The sequence below is a fragment of the Dipteris shenzhenensis genome, chromosome 27 (genome assembly GCF_047967505.1).
Source record: "Dipteris shenzhenensis isolate YYH24624 ecotype China chromosome 27, Dip_SZ_1.0, whole genome shotgun sequence".
Lineage (NCBI taxonomy): Eukaryota > Viridiplantae > Streptophyta > Polypodiopsida > Gleicheniales > Dipteridaceae > Dipteris > Dipteris shenzhenensis.
The window spans coordinates 37811802-37833436 of record NC_141622.1 but is presented as its reverse complement, the minus strand read 5'-3'; the positions used below and the strand labels follow the sequence as shown (position 1 = coordinate 37833436).

The window sequence follows — 21635 nt, the reverse complement described above, 5'->3', positions numbered from 1 at the left end:
CTTTGCCTTGGGCTGCACAGAGGGCAAATAAAATTTGGCATATGAATAGAACGACAAAGTGGTGGCGAAAAAGATTGCATGGGGTTTGGAAAGCAAAATTTCCTCTTCGTCAACAAGTGTTTCTGTGGCGTGTTTTATTGGGAGTCTTTCCAACTGGGCAGTTTTTGGCACAACGCCATGTTGCTCCACCGCTTTGTCGCCGATGTTTGGCTCGTAGGGAAACAATGTCTCATCTCTTTTGGCACTGTTCTCATACATGTAATTTCTTGGCATTATTGGGTCAAACTTTATGCGCCAGATTCCCAGGCTTTACTTTTGGCAAGTACTTCTGGCTGTTTGGGATACATCCCCCTTGACATCACTTTGTTTTTTTCTTTATTTGGGTTCGATATTGGGCACTTTGGACTCTGTGGAAGGATAGAAATCATAGAGTTTTTGGTGACCCGACTTTCTCAGCTTTCTCTTTCTTCAGGCACTCTTTGCAACAATTGTTTTATGATTGTTTGCAAACACGGTCTCTAGATCAGGATGTATATTTGTCATATATTGACATCTTTGCTTGATGTATTTTGAGCATATCCTACTTTGGGATGCTCATCTTGTAATATAAAAGCAACAATATTTTCACCCCAAAAAAAAAAAAATGTGTGTGAGCCAAATGCCGCATATTGTCTTCTTGCAAGAACATAATCAACACTCTTTTGGCAGGCTGTAAAGGGATTCCACATATTTTATGCTAGTCTTAGATCTTTTTCAAGGGTTGCCAAGTAAACCATCATGATCCACACAGTCACTACATCATTGTTTAATGCATGACAAATGGGGACATATATGAATTTGCTTCGGCTTATGCCTCTCACACTTCTACTGTTCGGGCTGAAATGTAGCATCATTTATCTACTTATCTGGAGGGGAAATGCTTTTCTATGTGGGATTTTAACAATTCCCCTACTCCTAAGGATAGTAGTACTCATTTTTCTCACATGCTACGGAGAGAACAAGATGCTTGCTTGTGATTTATGGCATTGTCTTATACCTATTAATAATGGAGATATATTCCATAATAATTCATTTACTCAGATGACCAAAATACCCCCCCATCCTTCTTGATGTAGAGAGTACTTTTAGTTGGACTGTTATGAAGCCCCTTGCTGGTCAGAAAGGCATCAATCGTGGAGTACCATGCACGTAGGGCTTGTTTCAGCCCATACAAAGCTTTATTCAGCTTGCAAACTTTATGTGCATTACCCGAAATTTCAAAGCCAGGTGGTTGTTTGACATAAACCTCTTCCAACAAGTCTCCATTAAGAACAGTTGTTTTTATATCCAACTGATGAACATTCCAATCAAAATTTGCACCCATAGCAATAACTGATCTGATAGTGGTCATCCTGGAAGTAGGAGCAAATGTCTCCTCATAATCAATGCCCTTCTTTTGAGCACAGCCTTTTGCAACCAGCCGTGCCCTATACCTGTCAATGGACCCATCTGACTTTCTTTTTACTTTGAAAACCGATCTGGTACCTATGGCATTCTTTCCTGATGGCAAATCCACAAGATTCCAGGTATGATTTTTCTCAATCGACTGCAATTCATCATGCACGGCAATGTACGGGAGCAAATGTACGGATGGCGTGTACGGCTATGTACGAGAGCATATGTACGGTCTGCGTGTACGAGCGAAGGCGGCAAGGTGTACGGACATGGACAGCTGGGTGTACATACGACGAACAATACATTTCTATACTTTTGTACAGACGACGTTGAGCTGCAGATACGTGCGGCGTTGTACGGACGGACTGGAGCTGCATGTAAGTGCGACAACGGACACTCAGTCCGTATTGTACAGACAACGTTGACAGAGTAGCACATAGGCTGACGTATGGCGATGGGCAGAGCTGCTTGTACAAATTCTGGGCTCGAGCAAGAGATGAGCAGAAGGAGAGGCAGGTTCGGGAACCTAGCTCTGATACCAAATGAAGGAAAAAGAGAGGTAGAGAGCAAGCCAGACAAAACGTCTGAATAAAAGAGATAGGAGAAACATACAAAGGAGAAGGTTTTGTCTAAGTGACAAAACTGTTAGAAATGAGCCAACAGAGGGTACGCACAGTGGAAGACTGATAGTAATGCCCAGGAGCTCACACAATGTGATGTGGGGTGTAAAATCACAAACTTCTTAACTTAATGTGCATAGACGTCCAAGCTAGTAAATAGACAATGCTCAAAGACAAATATAGAAGAAACACTTTATATTTCTGTCCGTCCAGAAACTAGGACAGGATACAATACTAAAAGGTTCTTTAACTACAAGCCTGGCACTTCTAGATCTCTAAGCCCGTGTGCTCCACCTCGAGCATATGTAGACTCTCTGTCTAGATCCCTTCCATCTTGCTGTCCGGAAGCCAACCTAGGTGGGCTGCCACTCTAGCTCAGTCTGCAGCTTCTCCTAGGTCACCTTGTCCTCCTGAATGTAGGCCTAAGGCTCCCCCTTTGCTGCTCTTGTCTGCTGTCCTGAGGGCTGCTCCAAGTGATTCTGAATGAGGACTGGACGCCCTCCTTTTATAGGGCACAAGGCCCCCTTGAATGGACCGACCATCCAGCCTCATCCTGGCCGACCAGTCTGCTTGCTGGCCGACCTGGTTGGCTGGTCCAACCAGCCCTTTATAAGGGCCTTTGGCAGCCCCTTTTGGGCTGCTGCCTTTGCCCATTCCTGCACCTATTGCGGGCCTGTTTGCAGGCCTTATGCCTGCCCATAGACCCCCGCCATGCAGCCGTACTGCAGCCGTACAATTGCGCCACCTGTCCGCCATCATTCGGGGCCTGTTCCAGCCCGTAGAGGCAGCCCTTGAGGCACCTTTGACAGGCTGATGTGCTGTCCTTTCCCTGTGAGGTGCTGCCCATGCGGCAGCCCCCTCCCTTATCTTTTTTGCCTAGGTTCACGCCCCCCATGCTCTCCTCATATGGGGGCGTACAGATGGGGAGATGACCATTCCAACACCCCCTCTCACTGACACATCCAGGCCCAATGCCAACACGTCGATGACGATGCTCCAGTAACTCCCTGATCGTAGTCCTCTGAAACTTTTCGATGTCGAAATCTTTTCCTAGCTTTTCATCCAGTGGCTCCTGCTCCACTAGGTCTGGTTCCGCTTCCGCACACCATCCTGTTACACAAGTCCGTCTTTGGTAGCACCCCCTGGCACCACCTCCTTCAATCACATTCCCGCCTTCGAACTCGAGCAATCCAGCCGTCACGATCTTCCAAGCACCATGCTCCGAGGGTCTGTTTCAACCCGTCCTTCCTTTGGCAAGGCCTGCAACCAATGAATATTTCCAGATAACCTGGACCATGAACTCTCACTGAGTTCTCAAGCAGGTATTCAGTACTCTTTGTCCATCAACTTCTAGCAATCTGCATCCAAGATTTGAAGAAGCACAAATACTTCCCCTTCTGCCTTCGAAGAAAGCCAATTCCTTCCAATCTCGTATCACCTGAGACAAATGAAGAGCAGAGTCTCTCCACAGCATGCTATAAAGGCTCAAATGCAAAATATCAAGTACATACCACACTGTTGTACGGCTTGTGTGTTTGCTCTGAAAGCAAACCCTGTACCTCATCGAGGTACCCACCAAGAGCCTGTGTAATCCTGTACTATCCCCTTCTGAAGTACAGCATCCATCTGACCATGAGACCCCACGGTCCTTCATGGAATCCACCCTCGTGTTAGTGTCAACAGCCACGCACCTGGAAGGTACCAAGTGCTCCATGCTGTCCTTCACCTTCACAAAGGCATCTGACTCCTCGTCGACCCACATCTCTATGTCAGACATCATCACTGTGATTTCTTGGTCAACATATCTAAAAGCTTCTCCCGAGCTTCCTCCTGTAGCAGTAATGGACTCAACTCCTCAAATGTCAGAGGTTTGGTCCTCTATCCTGCTGTCACAGTCATAACAAAGCTCTTGAAACTCTGAGGTAGTCTCCTCAGTACCATCAAGGCCAAATGGCATGAGTCTATCTTCTGACCAACTGCTGCCAGCAACTGATCCCTCACCACCTTAACCTTCGTCAAGTGGCTATGTACCGTATCTCCTCCTTCCATATCAAGATTGTAGAGTTGATGCTGAAGAAGCAAAATCCGGGAGGTAATGTCCGTCTCGTATAGATCCTTTAGAGTGACCCACGCCTCTATTGACGTCTCGGCCATCTGGATATGTGGAAAAACAGAGTCCGCCGTAGTCCCTATGATTAATGCCAGGGCATGGGCATCTCTGTCTTCCCAAGCTTCGCGCTCCTCTCTGTCTACTGCCATGAATTTCTTCCCTTGCCTGTCCTCCGGCTTCGCCTCCACTCCCGTTGTCAGCTTCCACAACTTCCGAGCCACTAAATGGCTCCGGATTTTCACCTTCCAAATCAGGTAGTTGGTCCTGTCTAGTTTCCCAGACTCTCCGAAGTTAGGGATTGTGAATGAGAGAAAACTGGGGGAGGAGGAAGGGAGAGCAGGGGCTGAAGAGGCTGTAGAGGTCGACATCTCTGCTGTTATATCACACAGCAAAGACAACCAAACTCAATTTTTTGTAGACCAGAACTCTGAATGCACCTGACTGAACCTGAGTCACCCTCCTTCTCGCAAGGGCACAATCCTCCAGTCGTGGAAGTCGATTCCCAAGAGCGTCTGAATGAATCAAGGTCGTCCTTCAGCAAGGTCCCTGCCTTCAACCTCCCACACCTTGAGCCTCCTACTTGGGCTCTGATACCATGTTAGAAATGACCCAACAGAGGGTACGCACAGCGAAAGACTGATAGTACATAGTGTGATGTGGGGTGTGGAATCACAAACTTCTTAACTTAATGTGCATAGAGGTGCAAGCCAGTAAATATACAATGCTCAGAGACAAATATAGAAGCAACACTTTATATTTCCGTCCAAAAACTAGGACAGGATACAATACCAAAAGGTTCTTCAACTACAAGCCTGGCACTTCTACATCTCTAAGCCCGCGTGCTCTACCTCGAGCATATGTAGACTCTCTGTCTAGATCCCTTCCACCTTGCTGTCCGGAAGCCAGCCTAGATGGGCTGCCACTCTAGCTCAGTCTGCAGCTTCTCCTAGGTTACCTTGTCCCCCTGAATGTAGGCCTAAGGCTCCCCCTTTGCTGCTCCTTTCTACTATCCTGAGGGCTGCTCCAAGTGATTCTGAATGAGAGCTGGAGGCCCTCCACCGACCAGCCAGCCTCATCCTGGCTGACCAGACTGGCCAACCAGTCTGCTTGCTGCCCGACCAGGTTGGCTGGTCCAACCAGCCCTTTATAAGGGCCTTTGGCAGCCCCTTTTGGGCTGCTGCCTTTGCCCATTCCTGCACCTATTGCAGGCCTGTTTGCAGGCCTTATGCCTGCCCATAGACCCCCGCCATGCAACCATACTACAGCCGTACAACTGCGCCACCTCTCTGCCATCATTCAGGACCTGTTCAGCCCGTACAGGCAGCCCTTGAGGCGCCTTTGACAGGCTGATGTGCTGTCCTTTCCCTGTGAGGTGCTGCCCATGTGGCAGCCCCCTCCGTTATCTTTTCTGCCTAGGTTCACCCCCCCCATGCTCTCCTCATATGGGGGCTTACAGATGGGGAGGTGACCATTCCAACAAAAGCCTTATACTATCGACTAACCGTAGTTAGGGTTCCTAACTGTGGCTAGGGGAAAAAACCTCTAATGAGGGAAAAGTGCCCCTAACTCACTTATTGACCATACATTGGTCACCGCCATGAATTATGGCGATAATTCTAAGAATTTTCTCCATGGATGAGGCACATGCATTAGAGTTGCCAATTTACTCATACTTAGCTGAAAGCAGCTTTGACTTGGTTGGGACGCTCAAAATCCCTAGGGCGGAATGGTCTCCCCGTTGAGTTTTTAATCGAATTTTGGGCTGATTTGAGCCGTGCTTTGCTCTACATGATCAATGATGCCTAGCTTTCTCACACAATGCCTTCTTCATGAAAAATGGGATTGTTGTGTTTGCTTCCCAAAAGCAATCGTGCTAACGTCTGTCGAGATGGTGCCCGATTACACTGATGTCAGTGGTGTATAAGCTGATCTCTAAAATGTTGGTATTACACATATCACGTTTCTTGTACATTCTGTTACAATATGGTTTGGGGCCATGAATACAGATCATGGATAATATTGCAGATGCTTACATTGGAATTCAATATGCCAAATACATAAAACAAGATGTTCTAATTATGCAAGCACATATTGAAACGCATTTGATATCATTTGCTGGGATTTTATTGTGGATGTTATGGCTCAGTTGGGTTTTTGTGCCAGCGGTTTACTTGCTCTACGGCACAACACGTTGTCCGTTGCCTGATGCCCTCTCCTCTTCTTGGACATCAAGCCGCTCTATTCAATCAAGACTGTCCTCTCAGTGCTTTGTTATTTGATATTGCTACTCATCCACTGCTGCTACACATGAATGCCTTGGTCAAAAGCGCTTACATGGTATTGACATTCTGGAGGGGTACCTTTTGTAAGTCAAGCATATGTAGATGACCCTTTGTTCTTTTTACGGAACTCCAATTGGATACTCGAAAAATTATGCATGCTCTTGATCTCTATGGTATTACGGCGGGTCTAAAGGAATCCAAGCTCGTACCTTCGCATGAGTGTGACTAGATCGCTTCTTATGACATGCAATCTTGCCTTCTGATCACGTAATACGCCATTTGGGATAACCCTTGGTTGGCATATTTCATTGGCACAAGAGAAATAGTGGGTGCTTCAAACGCTCTTTCAGAAGATTGATTATTGAAAATTGTGTGCATTGCCTCGTCATATTCGCCTTCGGATTGTGCATTCGATTTTCATGGCAGTTCCATTTGCCTCTTATTCCTTGATCCTTGAGCAATTTGTCTCCAAGGCAATAGGATGTCTTTGGCATGACAAACCAATCGTAAGGCAATCCGTCTTCTCCAGAGCAACTATGTTTGCTCCGCCTAAGATGCATGAAAGCTTGAATATTCACATTCATGCGCTAGCTTGCAAGGCCATGCTATTGCCCATCTTTTTGGAGCAACGTCATCATGTTTTCTGATATGATCAGTTCTCTTCGTACAGAGGGTTTTGGGCATTGGACTCCTGCTATTCCAGATGCTATATTTGGGCGCTTGCAAGGTCGCATTCCTTGTTGTCCTTTTTTCTCCTGCTTGCTCCGTGACTGGCAGCAGCTCCTAGTCATTTACATTGGTCAAGTCGCCTTCCAAATCTTGGGAACACCCTCCGCCTATAGAGTATCCGTTGGAGCCGTGTGTTCGATTTTCCTTTGGCCTACCTCGAGCCATGAAGGCATATTTTCTAGATCTTTTGGGTATTTCTACGGTGGATGATGTGGTGAATCAGCGAGGCTGCACACTCTCTTTCCCTCAAGCCAAGAGACAATATTGTTTAAGAATGCATCACATGCCTATTTGGCACGCTATTGCCACCACCTTGCAACCTTTCCAGCTAGTACCCTGCCTATTTTCTGTTCTTCTTCTTTTCGAGAGCTTCTAAGTTTCTCCCCATTTTCCTTTGTAGATGAATCGACCAAAAAAGTTTACAATTTCATCTTCCATAGCTAGGGATTCAGCAGCGTGGGATTTCTGGCATCTCGAGACAAGTCTCTTGCTAGGTGGAAGAGTTGTCTCTGACCCATTTGCTTCCTCTTAAGCAAAGGGTGTTCTTGTGGCATTGATGGGTAGGTGCACTACCTATGGATTCTTTAATGGCTGCCATTCTTTAATGGCTGCCAGGCGTATTGCTTCCTTGGTTTGCCCTTCATGTTCGCATCTCAAGGAGACTATGCTAAATCTTCTCTAGACTTGTCCTACTGCTTGTGGTTTTCTTCCCAAATTGGTAGCTTTTCTTTCCCATGGTTTCCTTTGACATGCAATTCTAGTTGTTTGGTAAGATATGCTTCTACACCAGATTATGCTCAATTCTTGTATTGGTGCCGCTATTGGGCATCGTGCTCTATATATCATGCCGGCAACTCTTGGTTGTATGGGCAGCCATTAGTGGATGTTTATGCATTTTTCCATTCTTTGCGTCAGTCTCTTCAAGATGCCCACTATCTTTGGGACCTTTCTGTGAGAGTGCAATGAAAAATGAACACCAAACGAGAGCAAGCACCACAACCACACACCTTGCGAAATGGAGACAAAGAGAGACTGCAAGGGATCTTAGGAAAAGACCCCCTACTGTTGGGCAAAACCTCCAAAACTTGTGATGATAAAACAAAGGGGGACTTGCATGATAAGGCAATACATGAGTGTGCATTTGCATCTCTGGAGTCCCATCTGATCTGATCCTAAGTAGGAGGAGTAGTGACAGGAGTACTAGAGGAAGAAGCGTCCGGAAGATTCTCCCCTGGAGGAGTGCCAGCAGTAGGGGCAACCACTTGAGCATCGGCTGGCCTCAAATCAACACCTGAAACAATATTCCAGAAGTTTCTAGCAACTAGAATATGCTTCATAAGGTAGGACCACATAGGATAGTTGGTGCCATCCAACTTATCATCTTCACAGAGAACGCCAAACAAATCATTTTTGTGGCCAGCCATAGTGCCAAAAAATGCAAAGCAAAGAGCACTAACTAACAATATCCAATGCAAGTGCAAAAAACTATCCACAAGCCTCAAGGCTTTCAACTGCAAAGTGCTGGCTGTCCCAAATATCTATAAGCCAAGAAAAGAATATTCCAGGAGGCAACACGGGGCCTTTCTTGCTCAAATACAAAGATGAAGAGAGCAAATAGACTCAAAATTCAACTAGCAAGATAGAGGGCCAGAATTACCAGCTGAAATTGAGCTTTAAATACAAAAGCCCCAATTTTTGGAAATCCCTGATTTGATGACGTGGCACAATGTGACAGTGCTGAAACTAAATGTAACTGAAAACTGCAATTTCCAGAAGTATTTCAGTTACCAAGCTTGCCCAAAGTGTTGGAGGGGCAAGTGGAAGGCTTGAATGTCAAAAGCCCTAAATTTCCTTCCTGGAACTTAGGGTTTGACAGGGAAAAAACAGTTGACTTGCTGTAATAACGTGCTGGAGTTAAAAAGCACCCACCAAATGTAGGCAGGGAAGTCAATGGAGATAGGCGACTGTTCTAGAACAGGTGCAACTGATAGGTGCCTCTTCTATCAGTAGTTTGAACTGAAATGGCAGCTGGAACAGAACGGTACAGTGCTGGAACAGACCCGTACAGTTGTACAGAGGAATGGGGGGCTGCTGAACCACGTCGAGATGCAGTTGGGGGACTGTTTGTGTCCTGAACTGACGTCGCCAAGGGCACGTGGGTACCCCGAACTCTGTGAAGCTGCCCCGAACTTGCTGAAAGCTGGTTCTAGAGCAGTTGCCTGTTCTAGAACAGCAAGTACAGGAGCTTGTAACTGCCTCCGGATGTGGAAGAGAGCTGCCACGAATAGGTGCCTAGCTGAAAGACAGCTAGAATAGCCCCGAAACCTAGAAATCTCCTCGAAAAGGGTGTAGATCAATTCTAGAGCAGTCGTCTAGGCTGAGAAAGTACCGGGAGGAAGATTCTTCACGATGGAAGTGCTTGCAAAGTTCTCAGAGACCCACACGTGCCAAAAACGAGCTGTATGGATGTTATGCTCTAGCCGAGATAGCATGACCTCGGAAAGATCGGTGGGCATTTTCTCTTAGATGACCGACTTCTGTAATATTTAATGTGCGTAAATAAAATGGTCAAGAGAAGTGACTGCCAAGGTCCTAGGTGAGGGTGTAATGGCATTGACTAGGTGGCTCTGAGTGCTAAGGCCTAGGTGCACCTAAATGTGTAATCCAAGGGGCAAATGTTCTAATTGTGCCCCAAGAGAGGGGTAAATGGTGTACCAAGTAAAAAGGGCTAAAATGATGACATATGGCAGAGGGAACCATCTAGGGAGTTGTGGGTTTTGTGGATAGGCATGAGAGACAAAAATTACGTATCTGATGAAACATGTGATCCACGAAATAGGCTGGGTGGACAGACGAGATGCCATCGCCCGTGATTGACGAAATCGGGAAAGAGAATTAGATAAGGTTCGTTTCATTTTGGTATCAGAGCCCAAGGGAAGAGACCAAGGGGAGGGGTTCGTGAGCTGTAACGAAAGCTACGAACGGTGTATTGTTAGTGCTATCACTTGATCGGTGAGAGTGGACAGTAGGTGTGGCGACTCGACTACTTGTGACCTGCGATGGACGGACGGGATCGACGTGGTCTACGGAGGAACTAGTGATTGGGTGACGGAGAGTCCATGCAGGGCCTGGCCTTTTGGTGCTCTATTTCTGCCTTTGCCTTGGACAGCAAGGGGTGTACCTCGTCGGCGTGGAGTGCAGGCTTGACGAGGGGGAAAGTAGCGGAGCAGGCTGGCGTTGTGCTGCGATGGCATGGCGCACTGTTGATGGACACGCTTTGTGTGGATTTTGTTGTGGTGGCACAAGCGTACTTGTGTCAACGCGGCGCTGGTGGTACAGATCGATATAATCTACATCGAGTTTTTTCAAGCTTGCCTCACAAGCAGAACGCACTTACGCAGGCTCTCCTCCATATAAGCATTGTCCATCGTTTCCAATACAGACCCCGAACAGTGGCGAGCGGAACCTTGTCCCGGATTCCTTTCAAAGCCTGCGTATTGAAAAGGCGTCACGTCAGTCAATAGCTTACTTCAGGTGGGTCTACACCAGGCACGGGATTCTTGAAGAGGGGAGACTGTACGTCTGAGAAAGAGGAGCGTATGAACTCGGATTGCGTGGAGCTTCCAGGGAGCAGTTCTTTTCTCTTTTATACAAATTTTGAGTTTGCAGTCGATTCATTTCTGTACAGCAGAGGCTGCCGTTTATTATTCCTGTATAACAAAAGGGGAATCGGAAAAAAAAAAAAACTATTTTCCCTTTTGAAACTATGGAGGCAGAGGGACAAGATTCCAAGGTGAATCCTAGTGAATCTAGAGCACGGTCTACACAACAAATGTCCCATCACACAACACCTACTCTGGTAGGTAGGATTTCGGTATTAGAAGATGCTTTACAGCAAATTATGAACCAGCAGCTTCAAGTGAATGCTAGTTAGAATGAGATTAGGGAGATGGTCCAAGCCTTGTCGGCTAGGCCGTCTAGAATTGATAAGGGCAAAGCTCCAGCAGAGCCAGAGCCCAGTATACACTCATCAGAGCGTGCGAAGGTCAAGGTGCCTATTATTGCCGACTATAGACCAGAGAAGTATGCTGGTCGGATGACCGAGCGCAGTTCTGATGTGATCGAGGTTTGGTTACACAAGTGGGAAGAAGCCTTCGCCATTTGTGAAATCAGATCTGATCTAAAGAAAATCCGTGCGGCCACTCACCTGTTTATTGAGGCAGCGGATAGATGGTGGATAAAGCAACAGAAAGATCAGGTTGCCCCTACCACCTGGGAAGGGTTTAAAGCTGAATTTAAGAAACACTTTCTTCCACCTGACGAAGAGTCCTGAGCTTGGGATGCTTATAGAAACCTTCGTCAGAGGAATCTGTCGGTGGCAGAGTACACTGACAAGTTCAGGGAATGTGTTATGAAGATAACAGACCCTCTCCCTATGTCGGTTCAGTTGAAAGACTATATCTATGGATTGAACGACAAAATTAAAATGGAAGTTCGGGCTAAATATGTGACTACATTAGATGAATCTATTGCAATAGCCCTGAACTATGAGGATGCCAGAGGCAGATCTAGTGGATTTGTGCAGGCAAGGACTCAGTATGAGTACCCGAGGAAAGGGGGATTTCAGAGGAAATGGATTTCAAAGACAAGTGTCTCCCAGCCAAGTGGCCAAACCAAGCAGGTGAAGCCGGTTGAGGGACCAGCAAAAACAAGTACCACCGTTGGGGTGAAAAGGAAAATAACTCCAATGGCAGCCCGGGCTTGGTCAAAGTCCTCGTTGACCCCTGAACAAAAAGAGAAAGCTAGAAAAGAAGGATTGTACTTCGGCTGCCTTCAGCGACATCAGTGGAAAGATTGTCCACTGAATAAAGACCGTCGCACAGCCAATATGATAATATCTGAATGCGACGCGGAAATGCACGAGAGTCCCAATGCGGAACATATGCAGATGCAATTGGCGGGACCTTCTCAGAGATTAGTACCTGTGTTGTTAAGTGTGTCTGTTACTAAGTTAGTAAGCGGTGCACCTGATAACATCCTTTCAAAGCCCGCAGCAACGGGGTATACGGTTTTCGATGAGCCCGAGTTGATTAAAATGAAAGGGCAAGTAGCCAGTCATGATGTGATTGTGTTGTTTGACTCAGTGTCAACACACATTGTCAACACACAATGTAATCAACTCGAAGCTTATTAAGAGGCTCAAGTTGAAAACTAGTCCGTCTGACTATGCTTATACGGTCAGGATGGCGAACGGAAGTTCAACTGAAGTATGAGACCAAAGGGTTACCCAGTTGGAACTTCGAATTCAGGACTATGTTGAGAAGCTAGACTTTGAACTGATCAGACTTGCTCACGCAGATATAGCCCTAGGCATGGCTTGGCATTTTTGGAAAAATCCAGCCATTGATTGGAAAAAGCATATTTACCAGTTCAAGATGAACGGGGTAGAATATGTTTTGCGAGGTGAAAAGGATTTACCTCGAGGACCATTGATTTCAGCCATGGAAATTCGGAAGACTCCGAAAGAGTTTCTGTGTCTGTGTATAGCATCGGTAGAGTCGATTGATGATGCATCGACTAGCACTGAAGCTACCCAAGATGGGAAAATGGCCGAGTTGGCTAAAGAAATATCAAAGAAGTTCTCTGAATGTTTTAGGAATGAACTACCTTATGGGTTACCTCCAGAGCGGAAAGTTCAGCATAAGATTGAACTGATCCCGGGGGCTGAACCTGTAAATAGACCTCCTATACAATGAGTTTTACTGAAGAGGCGAAGGTGCGTAGACAACTGGAAGAATACCTCAAGTTGGGGCAGATTCAACCAAGTTTCTCACCTTTTGCTTTGCCAGTGATATTAAAGAAGAAAAAGGATGATACGTTTCGCCTCTGTATAGATTACAATGAGTTTTACTGAAGAGGCGAAGGTGCGTAGACAACTGGAAGAATACCTCAAGTTGGGGCAGATTCAACCAAGTTTCTCACCTTTTGCTTTGCCAGTGATATTAAAGAAGAAAAAGGATGATACGTTTCGCCTCTGTATAGATTACAGAGCATTGAATAATATCACTGTTAAGCACAGGTATCCAATGGCTCGGATTGATGATTTGCTAGATGCATTACATGGAGCCGTGATTTTCAGCAAGATAGATCTTAAGTGTGGCTACCATCAGATCCGGATTAGAGCCGAGGATGTACATAAAACCGCTTTCAGAAGCAGGTTTGGTCATTACGAGTTTTTGGTAATGCCCTTCGGACTTACCAATGCTCCAGCGACATTCGTCATGCTTATGAACGATTTACTACGTCCGTATATCGGAAAGTTTGTAATACATTTTATTGACGATATTCTAGTGCTCAATAAAAGTACTAGAATGTAAAGTAGAGACATCTTGCAGCATTACTGAGCATCGTGAACACTTGAGAATAGTGTTCAATACTTTGAGGAAAGGCAGTCTTTACGTAAATAAAAAGAAAACTATACTGTGTATGGTTAGACTTGAATATTTAGGATTCATAATTACTCCACAGGGGGTAGAAATGGATCCGAAGAAAGTGGCTGCGATACTAACTTGGCCAATCCCTCAGAGTCTGACCGCGTTTCTGACCGCGTTGCGCTCATTCTTGGGATTTGTCTAGTTTTATAGAAGGCATATCATAGGATATTCCGAAATAGTATCGCCATTGACTGATCTGACCTCAGATAAAGTACCTTTTATATGGGGACAGAATCAACAAGAAAGTCTTAACACCATAAAACAAGCTGTGGTCACAGGACCGGTGTTAAAAATAGTTGATCCCCAGAAACCGTTGTTCCTGGAAACCGATGCAAGTGGCATTGCGGTAGGAGCAGTTCTCCTTCAAGAGGGAAGGCCAGTAGCCTTTGAAAGCAAGAAGCTTTCTCCCTCTCAAAGGAATTGCCAACTCATGAATTGGAGTTGTATGTTGTTATCCATGCTTTGAAAACATGGAGGCATTATTTGTATGGTTCAGAGTTTTATGTGGATGTGGATCATGATACTCTGAAACATTTTTGTAAACAGCCTGACTTGAGGGCCCGCCAAGCTAGGTGGGCAGAGCTCATGCAGGAATTTAATTTAACGATTCGGTACCGAAGAGGAAAAGATAATAAGGTTGCTGATGCGTTGTCTTGCATTATGCACCATATGAGTTTCACGGTATTAGAGAGTGCTCTAATGACCGAGATTAGAGAAACTCAAAAGGTGGACGAGTTTGTCCAGAGCTTATGGCCTAAAGCTCATGTGTTTAGACCCGAGGAAAATGAAAAGGATGACCTGGCATCCAGGAAAGGCCAAACTTATGCAACACATGACATCACCACACTCTTTGGCTATGATATCTCCAACAGTCACCGACCTGGTAGGGGGCTTGATTGCCCCCCAACTTAGGCGCCTAGGTGGCACTCATGTGGCACCCACATGGCAGCAACAAACGAGCCCGAGGGCGGGCCTAAACTGCCCCGCACCCCCTTGCAATCAACCGCAACCACTGTGCCTCCATGGCGACTTGCAAACAGGTCCAAAGGACCCTGACCACGCTCTGCCCTAATCCATACAGACCGCTAGTCGCAGCCTGCAAGCAACCAAATTTGTCCCAAAGTTGGCTGAATCCTCCACGAGACCCTGGCATAGACAACATGCCCAGGTACACAGCCACCCCCCTCCCACTCTAGCCTCACATGGGGCAGGCACACCCCCAATACAGCCCTCACTCCTACTCTACACATGATACATTAGGAGATACAAGCTCTAACATCCCCTCTCAGCTCCTGGATGTAGCATCATCTCCAAGAAGCTGGGTGTGCAATGGAGTACCTGTAGAAATCCATCGCGTGAACCGCCTATTAGCGGTCAACATCTCCTGATGTCCCCTCAAGAGAGAGGGCCTTGCTTGTGGGTGTGCCCGCCCAGTGAGTGAGGCTAGCGTAGATGAGAGAGGGCATGTGTTGTGAGTGTGCCTACCCTTGTGAGAGTAGGTTTGTGTGGCTTTTCATTGCCTCTTGCGGGTCCATGCAGAGCCACGGTCACTGAACTCATGGTGTCTTTTCCGGACCTCGTCTAGACTATAAAACTGTGGTTGTCCCTAAACTAAACCTCCCTATCTCAGGAAATAAAATCTTAAGCTCTAATACCAATGTAATAAGAAGATAGCCTAACTAACTCTCTCTCTTGCTCACTATTACCTATAATTCACGTGGAACTGTGAAGTGAGTGTGAGAGTCTGAGGGAGGAATATAATGGGCCTCAACTGCCCTCTGCCCTCCTGATAGTGATCCATTGGGAATTGTTGTAGACTTTTCTGACAGTATCTCTATTGAAAAATGAAGATTGTTGCCTTGTGGCAATCCTATCTCTGCGTGGAAGAAAAAGGATTCCGATATGGCTGTCACAGATTCAGCTCCTCATGCACATGATAGTGGTGATGCTGCTTGACACGACCAAGTACAACAATTGGTTGGTAGTTTCATATCTCTTATTGATCCCCAAATTCACATCGCTTTTGTAATGGGTGTCCCTGCACCTGTAAATAATTGGCCTTGGCCCGCTCTTCAATGGCCTGGCAAAACAGCACATACAAGCTTAAAAACAAAGGCGGATTGAAAATGGACAAGACCCTAACCCAAACTATTGCCCTAGTATCCCTACATCTCAGCCTGTGTGCTGGATCAAATCTCAGCCAAAAGGGACTCGAAAACTACTAACTATGGTCCTGCTCCCTCTCCTCTATTGCATGCCTTTATAAGACTTAAGTAGCTATGAAAAGCCTCTTATTTACCGGTTGCAGAGGCATATTTCTCCCCCAGCCAACCAACCTACCTACAGACCTAACTTGCTGACCATGGGGTCAGGTTAGATGAGTACACAACTACACATGTTGGCCCCTCATTGGGCCTCCATATGGCCCCAAACCAAGTTATAGAGTTTGGCCTCCATTAGGCCATAATACCCATCAAGGGCTTGTCAAACAAGCCCAAAAAGGGCACAAGAGCATAAGCATGTGACCACTCCTCCTATACTAGTCCTATGCCCACAACTTTCATATGGAGACTCACAGCCGTGGCATTGTCCACATTTGTTCTAACACCTCCTCTAAATGACTGGTTGTGGCCTGTGGGATGATGCCCATTGTTTGATGAGGTGTCCATATATCTCTAGGAATAGCAGGCCGGATGCACTTTGCGCAATAAGACGGTGTACAAGTTCAGCTTTCCAAACCTCAAATCACTTCAGGGATTAAAGCTCTACATCCAGATGCGATCAAAGAGTGGTGGCTCAGAGCTGTTGAGGCGCTCTCAATGATCATAGGGACGACCACAAATTCAGTTCTTCTACACATTCTAGCATTGCCTATGTCGGAAACCTCGCTAATTTTTGTGACCTAAACCAGACAGCTAATACGGGCCTATTGTAATGCTGCAAAAACAGGTGGTCATGCTGAACATGGAAGAAGGTGACCGGATAAGAGAGCATCTGGTCAAAATGTCAAAGTTTTAAAGGATCAGGGGGACAAGCCATTCTCATCAAGGTTGTCCAAGCGCCAGGCTCCACATGCCCTCGCCTGGCCCATTGAAATTTGAAACGTCCTGATTCTTTAATCTTTCAGCTCCATACTCACTAGCTGCACCTTATCCTTATCTAGGCTCCGTACTGCATTGTATTGTTATCACATCGTAAGACTCTCGTGGAATTAAATGAGGACTTTAAGCTCAGTTTTGCATGCCATTCACTAATAATATAACCGTCTGTCGAGGTCGCTTTGTTTCAAGAATTGAGAAACCGAATTAAGTCTGAAATGTCATTAAGGTAAGAAAAGCAAGCCTTTTTCCCACCTCCACGTGTCTCTACCCTTCCTTCGGTTGCATTGGCCCTACCCTTGTGATAATTTTCAGTGCACTTGTCATTTTTACCTCTGGTTGCAGTGGCTTTACTGGTCACGGAGCAGTAAATGCCATTCTGTCTCTTTCTTATCCTTTTGTATCCGTGTGTAAATTAGATCCAAATTTCTTAAAAGCCGTGCTTTCTTTCAAGCCATATTTATAATCATGCTTTCTTTCAAGCCAGGTTTTTAACCCCCCTTCGATTAAGAGGTGCAACTCACGTTGGGTACGTAAAGCACATTATCTTCAAAGGCCAAACAGAATAATTCTTCATGTAAATGCGTAGATCTAAATTAGCTCCTCATGTCCAGGCGTCATCCTTGCAAGGTTATAACCATTTACTCAACGGCTCGCGATTACTTCTTCTTTATACAGGCTCTTATTAAGTTGCTGAAGTCGATCCAATGGAGGGCAAAGTACAGCACCGCGTTACGTCAAAGCCGAACCAGCGCAACTAGACCTCGGCTACATTGCTCACGGATCTAGAGAGCTAATACAGATAAAAGATTGAGGGCCGAGCGCTCTAAGAGTAGAAGCGAAAGCACGCTGAAAATGCTGCTCTACAGATAATTTATGGTCCATGCAAGGGTCCAACAATTGCAGAGAAGGATTCTGCCTTCAACAACGCAAACTCTTCTTCTTTACTATGAAGCGACCACACTTGTCTCCACGTAGAAGAAAGCAGAATAAAGATGCATTGGAGAAATCAGAGTTGGTGGAGTAACTAGTAAGAAGCAAAACAGCAAAGAGAGGAAGAGCGCAATGCTGAATGGAGCTAGAGCAAGCAGGCAATGCAGCGGAGGGAGGGAGAGAGGGAGAGAGAGAGAGAGAGAGAGACGAGGGGAGGAAGGAACCTGGATGTAATTGAAGAGGCGTTGGAAGCGGGCGTTACGGCGGGAGGAGGCGTGGGCGGGGGAGAGGTCGGGGGGAGGGGGGGGGGAGGAGAAGGAGGAGGAGATGAGGTGGTTGAGGGTGGCGAGGGCATGGTGGAAGGAGGAGGAGGAGGAAGACATAGGGAGATGGTGGAAGGGGCGATGGCGATGGCGATGGCGATGGCGAGGAGGAAGGGGCCTTTGGGGAAGAAGCAGGCGTAGTAGTAGCATGCGAGAAGCAACAGAAAAAGAAGAAAAAGAAGATGACGAAGAAGAAGAAGAAGAAGAAGAGCACAGTGTTACGGCAAGCTTCGCCCCCAAGCTCCTCTGCTTGTTCATTCCACACACACACACACACAAAAGGTGAGTGGCACTTAGCCCTTTTTCCTTATCGTGTGTGTGTGTGTGTGTTTTTTTTTTGGTGTGTGTGTGTTTTTTCACCTACCTATTGTGTGCGTGTGTGTGGAATTTTCACCCACAAAAAAAAGTGTGTTCGTGCAAAAGTTTTGCACCCAATGTGTTTGTGTGTGTTTGTGATCCTACTTTTCCACTTTTCTCTTTCTTCAAGCACTCTCTCGAGCAATCTTTATGGGATTGCTTGCAACCTAAGTACATAGATCATGATGTGTATCTCTCTTATCTTGAGATCTTATCATGATGTATTTTCCCACATCTTGTCTTGGCATAGTGATTCTGTTATATAAAGCAACAAATTTTTCGCCCAAAAAAAAAAGTGTGTATGTTTTAAGCTCCCTTTTCACGGGAAGCTATTTTGTAATATAAAGCATCAAAATTTCCACCCAAAAAAAAAAAAAGTATGTGTATGTCTGTGTTTTGAGGAGCAAACACTAGTGTAAAGCCCATGTTGCCCATCGCCACTATTATGCCTCCTGAACACATCTTTCCACTTTGGAAATTCATTTGTCTCTTTTTTTCTAGCATTATTGATGCCAAGCCATTCCTCTCTCTCTCTCTCTCTCTCTCTCTCTCTCCACAGTGTGACAAGATGGTCCTCTCCTTCCCTCTCTCTCGGTGGCACTCATCCCCTTTTTCTTTTCCTTCATCCTCACAAAAACGAGGGCCCTGCCTTGTGGCCTCAATTTACAAAACTTATTCTTATTCTCTCTCAATTTGGCTCCTTGGGTGGCTCCTTGGGCATTGTTGCTAAAATAAGGCCCACCCCACATCCAAAATAGCAAAAAAGAAGACGAACTAGATGTGCAACACGGAAAAGAGGGCACTGACTGCGAGAGATGATGAATTGAAAGCACAGAGAGAGAGAGAGAGAGAGAGAGAGAGAGAGAGATGGAGGATTTTCAGAGAAGAAAATAGCACATGGAACTTGAACCAATCATAAAAAGGCAATGAATTTCAAAAATCCTAAATCCGAAAAACTAAAAACTTCAATAAGACCTCTACCCTTCCAAGCAAGTCAAAAACCCTTCTCTCTCTCTCTCTCTCTCTCTCTCTCTCTCTCTCTCTCTCTCTCTCTCTCTCTCTCTCTGTAGAGTCACATCACTTCCACTCATAACTACCAACAAACTAGTTGGTATCATGTTGCGATCTTCTCATTAGGTGTATTGATTCAACTACGAGCAAACTTGTTGGTATTGTGTTGTGATCTTGTCAATAAGGTGTGTTGGTTCAATCCTCGGATCGACTTTAGATCAATCTTACTTGCTGCTTGGCATTCATGTCCCACCCACCCACTCACATGATGAGAAGGTAGTCCTCTCCTTCCCTCGCTCTTGGTCCCCTTTCTTTCATCCTCACAATCCCCTCCTCTTATCTCTAGCATAAAAACTTGTGTGGGTCTACTGGTTGAGGCTCCAATTTGTGTGTGCAAGTGCATGCATGCGTGTGTGTGCGCGCGCGTGTGTGTGTGTGTGTTTTCAATCCCTCATCAACATATAATGCATTGTTTCAACTCCCAATCTACACCCTTGAGATAAAAACAATCTCTCTCTCTCTCTCTCTCTCTCTCTCTCTCTCTCTCTCTCTCTCACACACACACACACACACACTTGCAAAGTCCTCAAGGGCCCACCTTTGAATTTCTAATTAGGTTAGGAGGCTACCATCCAGCCTCATTTACAAAATCTATATGCTATATCTACAACATACATTTACGTATATTTACAAAATCTCTACGCTAAATCTAGGCATGTTTACAAGCAAACACATACATACACTTACTCTACTCTAACCCTAGGCCTATTTACAATCAAGGGTCTTGAGTTGCTTCCCAAAACTATTGCTCTACTCTAACCCTAGGCTATTTACAAGCAATGGCCTTGAGTTGCTTCCCATACCTCTACTCTAACCCTAGGCCTATTTACAAGCAAGGGCCTTGAGTTGCTTCCCGAAACTATTGATGGCTTCACCACATCCCTTGCCAAAATAATGGATGTTTAAGGTGGGAAAGGTATGGAAGGGCACATGTTTAATGCTAAAATCCCACATTGATTCAAGCTTAAGCAGAGGAAAAAGGAATGCTAAGGCTTACCTTTTGCAGCTATGCAAAAAAAATTCCCTACATGTAGCACATGATATCCAAAGCTCCTTACACCATCCAAGTTCAAGTTTCACCGCTGTTATCACTCACTTCTAAGTCATTTATAAATTCATTTACCTCTTTCTTTCTTGTCAAGTTTCACCCTTATCACTCACTTCTAAATCATTTTTTTTTCCTTCATTTATTAAGTTCTATTGTTCTTTGTTTATTGAGCTATGAATAAGCCTTTACCTATTTATACTTCTTGCCTTTTTTAAAATCCATATACTTATGTTCATATTTATGTTCTTAAAGTAGCTCAGTGTACCCTCCAAAATATCTCAAATTTCTTCCCTACAAAAATTACTTTTGTCATACATGCATTTGCCTTAAGAGTGGGGTTACAAAGTGAACTAAAAAAGCATTCAACTATATGTTCATCCATACTTTGCCAACTAAGCTACTTAGCTATGCACACCACTATCCAAAATGCTAGTAGATATCCTCAAAAATACTCGGATCAAGACAGCATATACTCCAAATAGATGGATCAAGAAAGCATATTCTCTCTATCCTTTACAATATATGTGGAAATATCATTTGAATAATATCCATCACTCTCAAGAGCAATAGATCCTCTAGTAATTTTGTCTCTTGGAAAAGCTTTCTTTAGATATGAAAGATCTAAGCGAAGGATTTTGGGATTGCCATATCAAAGGTCATCAAATAATTACTTTTCTAAACTTTTGTAGACTATGATATATTGTTTGTGCCAAATTTTTATGTGGGTGACATTATGCACTAGTGTACTGTCAGAAGCATTACTATATTAATATAGTCACTCTATCAAGTTTGTGTACATCACGAGTGCAACATCAAGAGCATCACTATATTAAACAACATACCATTGTTCTATATCTAAGTATGATACATCATCATGATCAATATCGATATGTCTATTAAACAAGCATGCACCCCTCGTCTTTTGGTGATCTTCACACAAGCCAATCAACACTCTCATTGTTTGAAATAGTGATACTCTTCATATTTTACTAGTGATGTGATAAAAACAAGATAATGCACAAACATTTTAGGATGACTATAATCAAAAAACATAGTAATGCACTTGACAACATGCTAGTGCATAATATGTCACCCACATATAATATCAACAAAACTAAATTCATCGTAGTATACAA

The 21635-nt window shown here is 45.0% G+C and overlaps 1 protein-coding gene across 2 annotated transcripts in view; it reads right to left on the bottom strand.

Annotated features, from left to right (window-relative positions):
* LOC147884253 (folylpolyglutamate synthase-like) overlaps positions 1–18274 on the bottom strand; it is a 163767-nt gene extending 145493 nt beyond the window's left edge. For both annotated transcript variants that reach the window (XM_087398395.1, XM_087398396.1), the window contains exon 1: positions 17925–18274. In XM_087398395.1, coding sequence (XP_087254521.1) covers positions 17925–18173 — 249 coding nt within the window. In that variant the 5' untranslated portion in view covers positions 18174–18274. The remainder of the gene's footprint in view (positions 1–17924) is intronic.
* Between the last annotated feature and the right edge of the window lie 3361 nt (positions 18275–21635).